General features: G+C 35.4%; 1 protein-coding gene across 1 annotated transcript in view; it reads right to left on the bottom strand.

Annotated features, from left to right (window-relative positions):
• Positions 1–16578, bottom strand: part of RPS6KC1 (ribosomal protein S6 kinase C1) — a 209600-nt gene extending 193022 nt beyond the window's left edge. Inside the window, 3 exon segments of the mRNA XM_079107120.1 lie at positions 1553–1673; positions 7521–7556; positions 16315–16578. Coding sequence (XP_078963246.1) covers positions 1553–1673; positions 7521–7556; positions 16315–16419 — 262 coding nt within the window. The 5' untranslated portion in view covers positions 16420–16578.
• Positions 16579–18747: the final 2169 nt, after the last annotated feature.

The raw sequence follows: 18747 nt of genomic DNA on the forward strand, positions 1-18747 counted from the left end.
GTATAACAGAGTGAATTTAAATCTAAGACAGAAAAGATTTATTAATCAGTAAAAATATTAAAATGAAAAATAAAGCAACCACCAGTTACTGGACCCTTAGTATGTACCAGCCACCCTTAAATACTTGCAAATACTTATTTTTACTCCAAACATTATTATACCCATTTTAATGATCAGAAAGCAGAGGCTCAAAAATGATCAGTTCCTTGATAAAGGTTATAGAGGTAGAAGAGCAAAGGTAGAATTCAATTTTAGATCCAAATGAACCTAAAATAAATACTCCTAACTAATTAAAACAACCCAAAGGTCTATCCAAAGGGAACTGTGATAAAACCATATGTCATTAAATACCATGTTCTAGAAGACTTTGTTCACAAATTAAAGTAGTCCCAATAAATTGGCATGTTTTTTAAAAAGGCAACTTATAAAGTAATAAGTGTAATGTAACCTTTTTTTAATTTATGTGTACATATACAAACCACATAGAAAAAAATGAGAGATAAGATCCAAAGTATCACTCATGTAACTGGAGACTGCTTTTTTGGTAGTTGTTACTATTGTCATGGGGCGGGTCTATATTTTCTACCTTTTCTACATCAAATACATAAATAAATCCTATCAAATATATTAAATATATATTTTTTGTTTAACTGGTCTCAGAAATTTTGACAATAATACACCCAGAGCACCATCCCAAACTGTTCAACTAATGATTCATATTCTGAGAAGAGAAAAATGTTCCAGGAAATATAGACTTTTTTTAAAAATCAAAGAATTTCAGAACTATAAAAATAACAATATTTTTTCTTTGGTTTCTAAAGTTTTTATGCTCATTTGATTAGAGCTGAAGTTGTCATTTCATGCAAGTGAAGAGTAAATGTATTCTGCATGAACAAAACTACACCAAGAATACGTTAAGAATATTAAACAGCGGCACAGTGGCACATGCCTGTAATCCCAGAGGCTCGGTAGGCTGAGGCAGGAGGATTGTAAATTCAAAGTCAGTCTCAGCAAGAGTGAGGCTCTAGGTAACTCACTGAGACCCTGTCTCTAAATAAAATACAAAACAGGACTGGGGATGTGGCTCCATGGTCAAGTGACCCTGAGTTCAATCCCTGATACCCAAAACAAAAAAATAGAACAGGAAAGAGCAACTTCAAGTGCTTGATGAACAAAATAAATTATCTTAATAAGTAAAGGGATCTGTGACTTCAAAGTGTAGTATGTCAGGGTTCAGCAACCACACACAAAAATTAGCTAATCCTAACTCCTGGGTTCTTGCTTTTTATGTTGTTTTGTTTAGGATTTTTGTTCAATAGTGGAGGTTGAATCCAGGAGCACTCTACTACTGAGCTACATCTCCAGATCCCAGGCCCTTTTTTTAAAATTTCTGATTTTGAGAGAGGGCCTCAACTCACTAAGTCACCCACTAGCCTCAGTCACTCACTGGCCATCCTCCTACCTCAGTCTACCAAGTATCTGGGATTATAAGCATACGACACTACACACAATCATTACTTTTTCAAATTACAATTTCAAAACAGTCACTTACCAAACACTTTTCCTTTAGCAAATGGAGGGAACAATTCTGAATGTCGAAACAAGTTTTTGTGAATTTGCCATAGTTCTTTGTGCAGTTTCTTAAAATCACTGTATCTCTTCCATACGATAATCTAAAGAAAAAAAAATTAAGTGTGTATTTCACAGCAAAACCATTTGCATTCCTATATCTGAACAACAATCTTTTAAGTTTTCAAACTTGTAATACAAAGCAAATGTATGTTCTAATCAAGAGTTAAATGAATTTAACCAATATTTGCTTTAAAAATATAAAGCAACAATTCTTCCTCATACTGATATCTTTGGGTTTTTAAATTTCATTTTAAACAAGTATATTTTATTCAACCTGGAAAAATATTCAACCTGGGACAAAAAAAATCTATATTATATCAAATGGCATTTAATCTCCTCAAAAATCAATTAATATTGGTCTAAAAATGAGTTAAAAATCAAACATGTTTTCTGTCTCAAAAATAACTTATTAAACACAACATAACTAAGTCAATTTTTAAACAAAAAAGAAAAACTCAACCTTTGCCTAAAAGTATTAATAAACTGAGTAATACTGTAGAAGAAATGCCTGTGTAGAAAGCAAGTAGTTAACATGAACTGTTTTATTTCATAACTGTTTTCATAAATCTCAATTTGAACTAGCAAAAAAGACTTCTGAGGACAAGATGAATACTGATCAGAAAATCATTAAAACTAATATGTTTCAAATGACAAAACAACAATCATTAAGATTAGATAACATAAAAGTGAGTCTACTCTCATTAATTTGAATTATTTAGCCTCACTCTGATTAAATTAGGAAAAAGAAAACTTTGCAAAAAGAAAGGATCTGACAATAACCTTGATATCACCCCTTCAGTCTACACAAATAGGATAAAACTGAGTTTTAAATTCTCTTACACAATTGACTGGGGTCTACGTTTCTGATTAGCCTAATAACTTCACTTTTAACAAATCCTAAGTGTCTTCATGTACAACAGAGTGTGGAGTTAATGATTAAACAGTAGGTTAGGCAGACAACCAATATGATTTAAGAGATTCTTGCCAAAAAAAAAAAAACCCTGTTTTATGTATGAATGAAATTCTTTACCCAACTTTGTCTTACTATCAAAAATTCTACCTTAATTAGTATATTTCTTATTTAATACAGTTACAATACTAGAAGGGTAGGCAGCTTATACTATGAATTCATGTAAACAAACTGCTTCCTCCTGATGCTTCACTTTTATTCAACTACCTAACAAAAGTAGTCATCAAAATAAACATTTTCATGACTCTACTTCGGCTAGGCACCATATTTTCCAAAGAATAATAAGATGAGAAACACAGTCCCTGCCTTCAAAGAGTTTACAGTCTAGTTGGAAGAATAAGCCACATGATTCACACGTGGCAAGATGTCTTGATAAATGCTGAAGGCAGAGTGTAACACAAGAGCATTATAGAGGGTTCCTAAACCAGCCAAGGTATTTGAGAAGGCTCCATTGAATGAGTTACCTGAAGGGAGGTGGTCATCAAAGCCAAAAAATGAAGGAAGAGATGGAAGGCAGAGGATAAAATTCTTAGAAGGAAAGAAAGATGCCAAAGATATATTACTAGAATTCTGGTTTCTGTGACTGGTAATTGGAGATGTCCTTCTCTGAGTTAAGAAGCAAAGAAGAAGTGGGCCTGAAGCAAGAAAGGTGAACAGTTTTAGATGTCTGGATTAGGTGCATGTGAGTCATCTCATTGGAGGTTTTCTACAGGATCCATGGGTTTGGGTATAACAGCAAAATCTATTAATTCAGAAGCCTATAGCATATTGGAAGCAATCACTCAGCCAGCATTCCTAACAAGATGAACAGTCTAATACAATGGTAGGAAACACTAACAGCAAAGGACCAGGCAGAAAAAAGGAAGAGGAAACTAATATGAAGTGTTTGAGAAGCCTGGTTGTGCTTTGAGATGGGTCTCTGGGATAGAAAAAGATTTTATTTTAAAATGGAGTGAATGAGACAAATGCCAATAAAAGTAAAAGGCAGAACAAGAGAAATGAACTGACAATCAAGTCAGCATTCAAAAAGTAAAAAGCCTCAGGATAATGAGGATATAGGTGATTTTAGCCATCATAGTTTTTGCTTCTCTGTGGTTTCTAATCTGATACATGAACATAATTCTGTCATCAGAAAAAAAATTAATTTTATATTTTTTAAATATATCAAATTATGATAGTACTACACTGCCAAGATATTAGAAGAAACTCAGTGATGAGCTTATGAAAGCAATGTTATGTAAGGTAAACACCATACTGGGTATTAAATAAGATTAAGGCTGCTGTAAGTCTTCTTTCTTTCTGGCACCAGGGATTGAACCTAGGGGCACTTAACCACTGAGCAACATCCTTTTTAATTTTCATTTTGAGACAAGGTCTCACTAAGTTGCTGAGGGCTCACTAAGTTGTTGAAGCTGGCCTTGAACTTGAGATCCTCCTGTCTCAGCTTTCTAAGTTACTGGGAATACAGGCAAGTACCTGTTACAAGTCTTAAGGAGGAAAATTTAACAATTTAATCACAATAACGATTAAAGTATCAGGGTCTATAAACAATATATAATATTTTAGAGCAAGAATAAGAACTGCCAATATGAGAATCTGTGTTTCTTCGCCAGGCCTTTAATTATTCACTTACACATTCCTTACTCTCAAAACTGGGGATGCAAAACCAAAATACTTAAGGCATTACAAAACATCACATTCACTGGCTCCTTTTCATCTTATCCCTTTTAAACTTAGAAGTTTCCAGAAATCTTCAAAATGAATAACTGAACAAAAAGTACACTCACAATATATCAGCAAGTCCTGTATTTAAACATGAACTACAAAAAAATCCCCCAAACACACATGCAAAAATTATTTTCTCTAACAAACATCTCATACTTTCCCATTGGGAAAAATAATTATATAACATCTATTGCCTTATTGAATCTACATGCATGAACTGCTTATTCATTAAAGTCACTTTGAAGAAAATTTATCAATGAAGTATTAATTCAATGACAATCACATGTAGACTACAAATTTAATAAAGCTTAATTTTTCATTAATACTTCCTTAAAGATATTTTCTACATACCATAAATGTTTCCTTTCCAGGTAATTATACCTAATGACACCAAAAATTTTTAGATCCCTATATTTTATAAAATCATCTAATTCAAATAACTTTGTCATTTTTACTCTCACATAGTATTTAAAAACTGGCTGGATGATCATTTCTTACAACCAACATCACTACCATACTATTTGCTTATGGATTTTCCTATCTGTATTTTCAAGAGCCTTTTCTTTCTTTCAAGATACATTTCTAAGTGCACCTGTTTTCAAAAAACCATTTTACTTATGAAAAGACATAAAATTTACAGATTTTTGATATGACGCATACAATGTTCTATGGTAGTTCTTTTCACCAATAACATGCACTACCTGTAGAAAAACAACTACAGGTTGCTATTTTAAAAGAGAAGGGATGGGGCTGGACTTGTAGGTCAGCAGGAAAGCACTTGGCTTGTACATGTGAGGAACTGGGTTCAAACTCCAGCACCACATAAAAACAAATAAATAAAATAAAGTTATTGTGCCCTTCTGAAACTTAAAAAAAAAAAAAAAAAAAAAAAAAGGAAGGGATGGAGGGGTCAACACCATCTCCTTCCTCACCCTTTTGGAGGATGCTCACATTCAAAACAATCTACTGAATGACAGGTCACAGATTAAGTATTCCTGTAACACTGCAATTTCATTCATGTTTTTCTTTCTTTCTCTTTTGTTACATATTGAGAATTGAACCTAAGGTCTCACTCATGCATGCTAGCCAAGCACTCTGCCACTGAGCAACTCCAGTCCTTTTTTAAGTTTTATTTTGAGATGGAGGTCTCCTTTTTTAAGTTTTATTTTGAGATGGAGGTCTCCTTAAGTTGCCCAGGCTGGCCTTGAGATCCTCCTGCCTCAGCCTCCCAAGTAGCTGGGATTACAGGCGTGCAACACTACAGCTAGCTCATATTATATTTCTTAATAAATAAAAATTGAGAGGAAATTTTTAAAACATTTTTTATAAAAGAAAGCTATCCTAGATCATTTTAATCTACTCCTTGTGAATATTCTTTAGCATTCTTAAGAAGAAAATGCTGAGATCTGATGGCACGTTCCAAGATACGAAGAAAAGAAAAACAGCAACTTTCTCTAGTTTTACAAGGATAAAATATTATTGCCTCATATTGGTTGTTGGTTGTTGGACCAACAGTATGTCTACTAACCCTCAAAAGTCCTTGTGAAGCCTGACTATACTCTAAAGCAATAGCTAAATGAATTAAGTAACCAAGATAGAGTGAAAAAAAGAAAATGGAAACAAAGCATAAACGGTGAATTCCTGTGTTTAAATGAAATAAATGAGAAACTAAAAAAAAACTATTATAATTTCAAGGTTATTCTATATTTTAAGAAGTCAACTAGATAGAAGACTTTTTTTAAAAAATTTATACCATTTCTAACAAAGGACCATGCAATTGTCTAACTAAAGGACACTTACAAGAGTTTTCTGATGAATGGTTCACCAACGGTTGTTATTACAAAAGAGTTTTCCCCAAAAAAGGTTTAAGGAAATAGCAGAGAGTATGTTCATGGATAGGTTGGTTCAGGATTCTCCCTGGAAAAGGGGAACATCAAGCTACAAACTACAACATAGCAATCAGCGAATTCAAAGGAAACACAACTCATTTTCAATTTTAACAGAGCTGTAAATTTTCAAAAGCAGAATAGACTGGTATTGGCTATTAATTCAACATAATTAGTAGAATTCTAAAAAAAGAATAGAAAGTACTTTAAGTAATTGATGGATGCAAATTATTTTCACTGGCATATGTATCCTTTTCTTCTAACATAACAATATTATAATATTCTTCCTGTCTATTGGGGGATGGAAGATATCTCAAAACACATGAGGAAAATAGTATGCAATCTTTTCAGCACATTAACAAATATTAATGTATAAAATTTAAATATTTTCTAAACTTGGGGGTCACACCCTCAAGCCAACCAGTGTCAAACAATCAACTTAAATGTATGAATCAAGTCAGGTATGTACACTGAGGAGTAGGGGTCTGTGGCTAAATGGAAAGTTTACACTCCACCTAAAGACTGGGGAAGACAGCAATGTTGCAGAATCAGGACTGTAAATTTACAGCATCTGTTTTAGACACTTCAGAAAATTTTTAAAAATCCCCAATATATGTCCTTCTAGAGTTAGTGAAAATGAGCAGAAGTCAAAATGAAAGTAAATCAAGATATTTTAAAAGAAGCAAGCTCCTCAGTAAGGGTTCCTAAAGATTTGCAACAAGCACAAAATAATTACAAATAGAGAAGTTCAGTTTTAAGCAAAACGTAACAGGCAGCTTATATTTCTAGAGAGAGTAAAAGGGGAAAAGGAAAAAAATGCAAAGAGTTAATACAGAACTATTAACTTAAAAGAGTTAAAAAGAAACATCATATTTAAAGTCATTTTCCAAAATGTGAACATACCAAGTCTACCTATTTCTACTTTTATTATTTATTACTAAATCTTTAAAGTTAATGCTAGTTACCAAATACTTATTTTTTATTAAACAAGCACAATTTTGAAATGGGTAAAGAGACACCCTGAACTATAATGACATCTTATGAGTTTACTTACCAGAAGAGTTATCACTACTAAACAGGACTATAATTTTTTTGATTCTTATTTATATAACTTAACAACTAATAAAGCTTAATACCTACTTAATATGTTCTAAAATAGGATACTTTAGCTACAGTTTTATAAGCTAAAAATAATCTCCATATAAAGACTAACATACAAATAATTCAGGTAGTTTCACTGCTAAAATATTTAACTAAATTTTTATCAAATACATATAATGGAATTTTCATATGGATAAACATGTTACCTCCTGGACATCTTCTGGATTTCTTCGTGAAACAACCTAAAATAAAACATACATAGAAATATCTAATCATTGTCAAAGCTTAAGACTACACATTTGTATAATTACTTTCAAAAGTATTTGCATACAAACTTAATTTGCTTAAAAGAAAATAAATATCACTTCTAAAAACTCAGTCATATAATAATTTCATTATCTAAAATTCATGAAAATTTAAGGAAAAAAGTAGCTAAAATTAAGTCCAAACATATTATGTTTGTAAGAGAATGGCTCCAGCCTTCATTCTTACTCAATATAATTCTCACAAGCTTGTCCACTCCACTTGGCCTATATATAAATTAGAGCAGGGACACCTGGGCAAAGTGTACAAAAAACTGTGTAAGAATCTATGATTTGCTCAATAAAATTTCAATTTAAAAAAAGGGGGCTGGGGAGATAGCTCAGCTGGTAGAACGCTTGCCTCACAAGCACAGGGCCCTGAGTTTGATCCCCAGTACCGCAAAAAAAAAAAAGGCAGCCACAATGCTCAGACACACCAATATCTATAAGAAGTGATCACTGGCCACCTAATCATGAAGAAGAAAAAAACACACACACACACACAAAAATTATACACAAGCATTCAGAGACAAATAATCTTTCTACCACTATTCCCTGGCTGGTCATAGCTCAATATCAGAGTGTGTGTTTAGCATGCATAAGGTCCCAAATTCAATCCCCAGAGAAGAGATACTTTCAGACTTCTCTGATTACAAAGACTAAAAAGTCTAACATTATTAAGATTTACTCACAAAACTTTGGAAAAGAAAAAAGCTGGGTGTTTCAATCATCAAACAGCATTACAGAGTGGAAAAATCTCACACTTTATGCATTAAAACTTGTACAATATAGCTGGGCACAGTGGCGCATGCCTGTAATCCCAGCAGCTGGGGAGGCTGAGGTAGGAAGATCTCGAGTTCAAAGTCAGCCTCAGCAACTTAGCAAGGCCCCATGCAACTCAGTGAGACCCTGTCTCTAAATGAAATACAAAAAAAGGACTGGGAATGAGGCCCAGTGGTTAAGTGCCCCTGAGTTCAACCCCCAGTACCAAAAAAAAAAAAAACTTGTACCATATAAATTTAGATTATATAAATAGCATAAATGTAAGTCTAAAATTAACAAAGTTCAAGCTACAATGATTATATTTTGCAAAATCAAACCAAAAATACATCAGACTCATTAAAAGGGTCACCTATGAGTGGGAGGAAGAAAAGAGTCTTTGATGACCAATGACAACACACCAATAACATATTCAAAATATCAATTCAACATATGCAAAATGCACTAGACATCCTCTAACAATATCCACTTATCAGAAATTGCTGATTTGAGTGTGATGTCTCAGCTATCTTTTTAATGGCTCACATATTTCTACCATGCACTAGGGCTACCATGGCAAATACTGCCTCATGAAGCTCACAGTCCAGTGGAACACAGTGACTTGGGGAGAAGGTTACAGAGTAGAGGGGGTGAATACTTCCCAAACATTTTCATATCTCAGAGAACAGCAGTATATTAAGTAATAGACTAGGAAGGATTTCATCCTAGACTCTTCACCAAAAGGTTGAATCCTCACTGTCTAGACCACAATTATATCCTAAAAGACAAAAACAGAGTTTGAGCTGGGCGATATGGTGCATGCCCATATTTTCAGCTACTCAAGAGACGGAGGCAGGAGAATCACAAGTACAAGACCATCATGGACAACTAGCAAGACCCTGTCTCAAAAATAAAGTGCAAAGAAAAACAGGACTGGGGATGTAGTTGAGTGGTAGAACACTTGCCTAGCAAGCATAAAGCCCAGAGTCTCACCCCCAGCACTACCAAAAACAAAAAAAAAAAAGATTTGATGATTTAAGACTGTTAAAGTTTTCATGATAATAAGCGTAACTCATAGTTATTATCAAAAACAGAGTCAAAGTTAAAATTATACCTAAACTTCCTAAGAAAAGATCTTCCTTCCTTCTAATTTTAGGTTTACAAGAGTAACTACCTTTCACTCTCCAAATATTCCCCAAATGAAGGGGAAATTTTACTGAGAATTCAGAAAATTAAATCAAAAAATATTTGTTGGGTGGCAATGTGTCTCAAGTAGAGCACTTACTTAGTACGCAAGAAGGCCTGGGTTGGATTCCCAGCATTTCAAAAAAAAAAAAAAAAAAAGGCTATTTTTGTTAAGTATTAAGGATTCCTTTCCCCAACAGCATTCCTCTTCCTTCTTCTACCCACCGACCCCAAAACTGTCAACTAAAGAGAAGCAAAAATACCACAAATAGTAGAATCAGGAAAGTACAACCCTGTACTTTCCAAAAATAATTGTCTCTATTTTAAATATTATTTATGATAATATAAAAAGATGAACTAGTAAGGAATAAATCTAATAAAACATGTATAGAATCTGTATTAATGAAAACTACAAAATGTTGGTGGAAGAAATCAAAGAATCCCTAAATCAATGGCAAAAAAAAAAAATACTATGTTCATGAATTTGAAGATTCAACACATTTGAAGATATCAATTCTCCCCCAAATCATTCTAGAGATTTACTGCACTCCTAATCAAAATCCCATCAGGACTTTTATTTTTTTTGGTAGACATAAACAAACTGGTTCTAAAATTTATATGGAAAAACAAAGGAATTAAAATAGTGAAAACAATTTTTTAAATTAAGAATTAAGTTGTAGAAATAATACTACCTAATTTTAAGACTTAGTATAAAGTTACAATAATCAGGCAGCGTGGAATGGAACAAACTAGAAAATAGAACCACATACAAATGGACAATTTTTTTCTTTTTTTGTAGTACTGGAGATTGTAAAGCCTGGACCTCTGGCATGTAAAGCAAGCACTCTGCCACTGATCTATGTCCCTAGCTCTTTATTATTTTATTTTGAAACAGGGTCTGGCTAAGTTGCCCAGGCTGACCTTGAACATGAGATCCTCCTGCCTCAGCTTTTCAAATACTTGGGATTGCAAGTATGCACTACCACATTTGCTGGACAAATGATTTTTGACAAAGTCAATTGAATGAAAGCTAGTCTATTAAACAAATGGTGTCTTGTTACAACTGGACATCCACATTCAAAAAAAAATGAGCCTTCTTCTAAAACTCACACCTCATACAAAAATAAATTCAAAAGAGATCATAGATCTATGTATAACTTGCAAAAAGTAAGATTTCTAGTAAATATTGTGGAAAATATTTGCAACCTGGTATTAGGCAAAGACACTAAAAACATGCTCCATAAAAGAAAAAGCCAATTAATTGGTCTTTAACAAAATTAAAATTGTTCTATTTGCAAAAGACACAGTTAAGGTGATGAAAAAACATGACTACACACTGGGAAAGAATATTTGCAAAGAACATATCAAAAAAAATTACATCCAGAACATAAAGAATTCTCAAAACTTTAGAATAATAACCTAAATAAAAAATGGGCAAAAAATTATCTCAAAAGGATAAATAATGATTATTTTATGATACATTTATATCATGTGATTTCATTTATATGTCACTCACAAAAAATTAAGAGTTCAGTGATGGAGAGTACATCAGTGCTTGCCAGAGGCTAACAGATGAAGGAAGGAGAATGAAAAAGGGACTGGGGATTGAACTCAGGGCCTTGTGCACGTGAGGCAAGTACTCTACCAACTGAGCTACCTGCCCAGCCGGGAAACTTTCATCAGAAATGGCATTATTCTGTTTTCTGATTATGATGGACACAATCTATCTATACATATGTTAAGATTCATAGAACTATACAATAATGTTAACTTTACTGTATGGTAATATTTAAAATGATGCTTGAAAAGGAAAAGTGCTGCCTCCTTCCAATCTTTTCTCAAGAACTATAGTCCAGGCTCTGCAAAAGGCACCAAGAATGCCTATTTAAAACACAGCATCTCCCATCAAAAAAGGAGTCCAGGCACATTACCACAAAGGCTTTGTTGGAGGAGTACATACTACAAAGAAAGCCTTTAACAGGCATCACAGAGAACATAGGCCATAGCTGACACTTGAAATGAGCAGGGATTGCCAAGACAAAAAGGAAAAGCTTTCTAGAGAGAGAAGAAAGCATCTAAGAGGAAGAAGTACATAGTTTATTAGCATAACTTGGAAAACTACAAATAATTCCTTCCCAAACACTAGGGTTACTCAAGAATACGGTCAAGAATTGAAAGCAGGTTGCCTCTAAGCAATACAGTGTCTCAATGTGAAGCTTCAGTAATGACAGTTTTCAAAGAATTTCAAGTCCTTCCTTCCCTTTGTTCACATCATCATAGTCATTGTATTATCTATGAGTCCATTTTGTCAAATGACAATAAGGCCCTCATATGTATACCTAAAACACCTAACAAAATATTTTGTAAGACAGGTATCCACAGCACAGAACAGGGATTAAAAGTACTGTGACTGGGGCCAGTCTACCTGGGAGCAAATGTAGACTTTACCACTTGCTAGCTATGTAATCCTGAGCAAGTTACTTAGCTTCTCTATGTTTCAATTTTCTTACCAATAATGTGAGAATAATAATGATACCCATTCACTGGACTACTGTGACAAATGTGTTAATTTATATAAAATGTTTCACTCATAAGCACTAAGTACTTGCTGTTATTACTCAACAAATGCTAGCAATGTAAAATGAGGAATTATGTATTCTTGCAGTTTGAAAATAAATACAAATTACTTTAAACATTCTGCAAGACTGTACCCTAAAAATCTCAAAGTACTGCTCAAACCGAAGAAGAACTACACAAATGGGGAGACTCATTGAGACCAGAAGACTCAATGCTCTTAAGAATTCAATTCTTCTGAAATTGATCTCCAGTCTCAATGTAATCGCAATCAAAATTTGGGCAGACATTTTTGGAGAACTCAACAAGATGATTCTCAATTTCATATGAAAATGTAACAATCTAGAATAGTCAAGATACAAATTTTGAAGAGTAACAGTACTCAGACTACCTGATTTCACAATTTAATATAAAGACATGGTGATGAGGATGTGTCACAGTAAGAGAAATGAAACCAAATGTTCAGACAATGACTTGCATATGAATGTTTGTATTTCAAATAGTTCTGCAGAATGGACTAAGCCAGACCAAAATAAAGCATATATTAAATGATCCATTTTATATAAAATTTTTGAAAGTGCAACCTAATCTATAATGATAGAAAGCAAACCAGTGGTTGCCTAGAGACTGGGGGAGGAAACTGACTGCAAAAGTGCATGAAGGAACTTGTGCAGTGGTAACTATGGTGGTGGTTACACAACTATATACATATGTCAAAATTCATCAGATTGTGCCCTTGAAATTGGCAAATGTATATAAATTTTGCCTCAATGTAAATAAAATTAAAGCATAAAGCAGCACTGTCCTTTAAGAATGAAAGGATACCTTTTGCTTTCCATAGAAAGAATTATCATTCACTTAATGTTGCTGAAAAATCTATATTACGATATGAAAATTTTGCAAACTTAGTAAAGCTGAATCAACCAAAAAACACTGCTGATGATTCTTTTATATGTGCCTCCTTCAACTAAAGAATCAAAGAAAACTTACACAAGAATTTTCCAACTCTGAATAAGAATAGCTATTATAGATAAAAATTAAGAAGCAATAGAGTTTAACTAGGGAATTTATTAGCAGTCTTCTAACTAGCCAAAAAGTTATCTAAGCCTTCCAGGTTCCAGAGAATTGCAAAGTACAAAGGAGTTTTAGGAAGATGAAAGATCTCTTTTGCTATCCAAAATTTAACAAGGGTAATTTCAATTATTCTAATTCTACTCCTATAAAAATAATCCTGCAAAGATCAAGAATACAGAACCTATTTAAGGTAGAATTAAATCAACAGTAGGAAATATGCAGAGGACAGTCCTAATTTTTATCTCAAGAAGTTCTCAGGGGAACACTATATACCTAATTAATTCTCCTGAGCAAAGATGTTTTTCTCCTTAAGTATCAAAAAAATATTTTGTTTTATAATAATAAGCACAGTTATTTTAAGTATATTTCCATGTTGATTCTCAAATCTTAAATTTAAAAAACAAATCTGTAACATAAACAATAAATGAGACAGAATGAAAGAAGGCAGTGTAAGCAATTTTCAGATTCAAATAACTGTAGCAATATGCAGTATGCATATTATACCCATTTGATTAACTCTTAAGACAATGTGCTACTTCACCTTCTAATTTATATTGTCATAAAAGTTCATTCAGGTGGCTGGGGTTGTAGCTCCGTGGCAGAGCGCTTGCCTAGCATGTGTGAGGCACTGGGTTCAATTCTCAGCACCACATATAAGTAAATAAAATAAAGGTCCTTCAACAACTAAAAAATATATTTTTTTTAAATTCATTCAGGAAATAGTTCACAGGTTAAGAGACTTATGATCTGAATTTAGTTAACCTTTTCTTAAGTAAAATAAGAACACAAATCATTATCAAACTCAGTGTTTCCAACTCAAGTCCATACACATTGATGCCTCCAGGCCTTTATGAGCATAGAGCTATCCTTTCTTCTACCTTCTATGCCCTATCTTTTCTGGATTCTTCCCACTTTTCAACACCTATCTTAATTGATCAGTGAATATCTTATCTACATATTCACTGATCCCTTGAGCCACAAGCAATCTCTTTGTCTTCTGAATTCCCAGAGCTCTTCTCTGTAAAGTCTTATGGCACTTGACACTATCCTATACTACTATACTTCTTTAAGGACAGTAAACTCTATTCTTCTAAGTATCCTCGAAAGGAAGGTTTATGCTTTATTCATCCTTGTACTCTTCATAGGGCCTAGAGCCTAGAGCCAACATTCACTGGGTGTGCTGCCTAGCATAGAGAGGAAAACATTCAACAATGTGTTTTTAAGAACTGTGCACCATGAACTTAGTTGACACAAGAAATAGATACCAATGATAGAGACCTACTCTAAATCTACCAAGAAACACAGTCATCTCAGCAAATTAATACAATTTTGGTAAGTGTTATAACTGTAGTGTAATGGGACATCATACCGTTGAACATTGTTCTGATTCTATAAACTACATGTTAGGAAACTTAAGTCGAGATTTCTAAAGGTCCCAATGACCAAAAAGGTTTTAAAGTGGAATAATAATAGGGAACTCTTTTTTTTTTCTTTTTTTCTTGTGCTGGTGATTAAACCCAGGGCCATGCACATGGTAAGTAAGTGCTCTACACTGAGCTATATTCCCAGCCCCAATAGGGGCCTCTTAATACCATAAAAATTTCTTAAGACAACCTGAAACTAACACTCCACCAACATTAACAACCTTACTTAAAAACAGAGAGCAGCAAATTTCTCCCTAGTCTCAGCAATCAGTAATAGCCAGACCCAGTCTTCTTTTATCTTTAAACAAATTTGCATTTCACATTTGCCTGTCTGTACACCATTTCCATATGCCATAAGCCACTCACATGCCCCAAACTCTACCTATCTAGATCTTAGATAGAACTTAAGGTTCTTCTCAAGGTCTACTTCCTGAGCTCTCTATTGCATGAGTACTACATTTTACAAATACATATTTTACTCTTATGACTTAATCTGTACTTCTCTTCTTTTATAATTAATGATAATAATAAGTCAAAACATTTTATTGATCTTAGGGTTAAGGAAAACTGGTTCCAAATCCCAGATCTGCTACTATCTTGCACTGTAAAGTTGGGCAAGGCACTAAACTTTCTTGGGCCTGGCATGGTTGTGCTGGCCTGTAATCCCAGCAACTCAGGAGGCTGAGGCAGAAGGATTCAAAATTTCGGGTCAGCCTCAGTAACTTATCAAGGCCCTAACCAACTTATAGAGATCCTGACTCAAAATAAAAAATAAAAAGGTTCAGTGATGTAAGCTCAGTGGTAAAGCCTTCCTGGGTTCAGTCCCCAGTACATGCCCCCACCTTTCAAAAAAAAAAAAATTCCTTGAATTTCAGTTTCCTCATCATTAAAATGAAGGTTAAATTCTGTAATGTTTACAAAACGCCCGTATATACACATACCTTACATACATAAAGGCTTATTTAATATTGTTGTTCTCACTTTCCTAGAAAGGAGATGCAGACTCTCTTTAAAACTCAAGATGCAAAAGGAAATATAAACAAAATGGGTACTAAACTTTGGGTCAGTTAATTAATGTAAAGTAGCCTCACAACTTGTAAACGTGCCCTCACATAAGATATCTCCAGTTACATTTTCTCATATGTCTCCAACTGAAAACCACGAAAAACTCAAGAGGCAAAGACAGCCCAGATACCGTGGTCCAAGACTGGCCTTCCACTGACATCTTTCCCAAGCGTCTATCTGCCTCAGAGCAAACCTGACTCTGAATAAAGGGTTAAGAGAAGAAATATCTTCCATTACATAAGTCAGACAATACATAAATTAGCATCTGTTAAGAGTACAATATTCCTCTGGAGCAAGCAAAGACACTTCTGCAAATCTGGTTCTAAGAGAAAGTCCAAATGGGACGGAAGCTGAGTCATCAATCTAAAACCAACCACTGCTCCACCCCAGAATGGGAACTCTCCCGCGACCTGCTCCAGTGGAGCCCCGAACATCCCCATTCAGCCAATACCTCAGTCTCGCTGAAGTCCCCATCTCCGAAGCTTGTCATGCCACTAGGCGCACCCAGTCCCACTGGTGGCTCTGACCCGGAGTCAGGTACTCCCACACCAGGGTCCCCAACCCGGACCCTCAGGTCCCAGTCCAGACTCCTTCCCCTGCCTGACACCAGCACTCACCCGGGCGGTGACCTTATACACCGTGTAGCCCCTCGGGTGTCGCTGGGGTTCGGTGACAGTGTAGAAACGAGCCAGGTCGGCACTCCGCTCCCGGGGAGCGGTCATCCTCCCTCCTCCTATGTCGCCCCCGCCAGCCCGAGATCATCTGGGCAACCCGGAGCCGCCGCGGTCCGGGTCCCCACGCAGTGGCCAAGCGGCCAGGGGGCGGTGGCTCCACGGCGGCGCCTCCGCCGCACGGCTCTGCTTCCGGGTCGGCGGAGATGATTCCGGGTCAGGCTGTGCCGCCCGCGTGCTGGGGGCGGGGCGAGTCCGCGTTGGATTCTGGCCCACTTGGGGGTCGTCTCCGTTAAGTCTCCTTGGGCACCAGTGCCACTTTCTTGTTTTCGTGAGATCTGTCATATCCACGCTGCCCCGGTGAGAGCTTCAGTCCTCGCACCCGCGCTGTGCCCTTTACAAACTTGTGTCGAGTGGGGAAAGGATGGAGGGATATCCCAGCCTGGCTTTTTCTTTCCTTCCTTACTCAGTGGTCTGTGAGTTTAAACACTCACAGCGCCATCTCAATGCTTTTGCAGAAATGTTTCTTTCTTTTTTCTAAGACGAATTCGCTTCCCACCCACCTGTCTTTTCATACCACACCTGCACAGCATGCCCCTATCCCTGCGTCAGTCTTTTTAAAAAAAAGTCCCCTCCGATTCTGAAATCTGGAGCCTGCATCTGTCACGGAGGCCGGGTGAGTCTTACTCCCAAAGCCACTTCACAGAGTTTCTACTTCCCTCTGGTTGATATCTGCTGCTTGCCCGTTCCTTTATCTTTACCTGATGTGAGAGTTCTTTCTCATTCTTCAAAATAATCGTTCCAAGTCTTGTCATTCTCCTCAATTCTCTAGTCTTATTCGTCTTACTTCCTTGCTCTCCGCCCCCTTCCACTTAGAAGGAAAAGAAGAAGCGGGGGGGGGGGAGCCCTTGTACCAGTTCCTTTATCTGACAATTTCATTCCAAAATGAGTCTTCCTCGTTTTTCAAGTTATCACTTGTGTACTGAGTCCCATCCTCTGGCAGATGTAAGGCATTGCTCCATCAATGCCATCTGACCCTTCTTTCTGTATATTTCACCATTAACCTCTTCTCAGCCACATATCCTTAAATCTGTCCATCATTCATTCATTAAGCCTAAATTCACAACCTAGTGCCAGACATCATGCTAATTAGACACTGTAATTACAAAAATAGTCCCTCCTCTCAAGTACCATCTACTAGGAAAAATAAACAATTAAAATATATTGTGGTAAGTACCATGAAAGATCCAAACTTTTTCCTCATAAGCTTGTTTCTAATTTTTATGACTGGTTTTACTCTCCATTTAGTTATGTTTGGGAGTCATCCTTAGCAACTTTCTCTTCCACTTTCTCCAAGTTTCTTTGATTTACCATAATCCATTTCTTAAATAAAAGAATGGGAAAAGATATACCTTGAAACCAACTCTGAAAAGAATTTAAAAGAGAGCTACAACCCCAGCCCAAGAAGAAGAAATATTTTCAGGAATATAATAGGGCAAAATTTAATGATGAAGAAGAGTTCAATTCAGGCCCAAAGAAAAAGTGGTTCTAGAGAAGGGAGGAAAGGAGAACAGCCTCTGGAAGTGATGGTGCTGACAAGAAGACTCAGGGTCCCAACGGTGGTGGCAATGCAATAAAGATCAAACACATTCTCTGTGAAAAACAGGGCAAAACCATGGAAGCCATGGAAAAGTTAAAGTCTGGAATGATATTCAATGACATGACCATAATAGAGTGAAGATAAAGCCAAGCAAGGGGGCAGCTTGGATTGTATTACCAGAGAGCCCATGGTGTGACTATTTTAAGAAGCAGCATTTGCCTTATCTATAAGTGGAATGGAATAAGTCTGATTACAGACCCCTACTTAAGACAAAATTTGGATATCATATTGCCATGATTGAAGATTGAATGGAAAAATTAAAATCATATGAAAGACTGAAAAAAATTTTCATTAAGAAAATATAACATGGACTGGGGTTGTGGCTCAGGGTAGAGCATTTGTCTAGCATGTGTGAGGCACTGGGTTCGATTCTCAGCACTAAATATAAATAAATAAAGAAAATAAAGGTCCATCAACTACTAAAAAACAATATATTTTTAAAAAGAAGAAGACAACAATTCTAAATGTTTACACCTAATGAAACTCTAAAAGGTATAAAGTAAAAGTCACTGGAATTAAAGGAAAAATATTCAAATTCACAATTATAGTTAAGATTTCAACACACCTTTCCTAATAATAGATTTTTTTTTTAAAGTAAGTCAATAAGGATATAGAAGATCGATCATCTTCATCTAATAGATATTTATGGAATACTCCACTCAATTGCAACAAAACATGTAGATTTCAGTGGTACACAAAACATTCACCAAGACAGGCCA

The sequence above is a fragment of the Sciurus vulgaris genome (assembly GCF_902686455.1).
Source record: "Sciurus vulgaris genome assembly, chromosome: 12".
NCBI classification, from domain to species: Eukaryota; Metazoa; Chordata; class Mammalia; order Rodentia; family Sciuridae; genus Sciurus; species Sciurus vulgaris.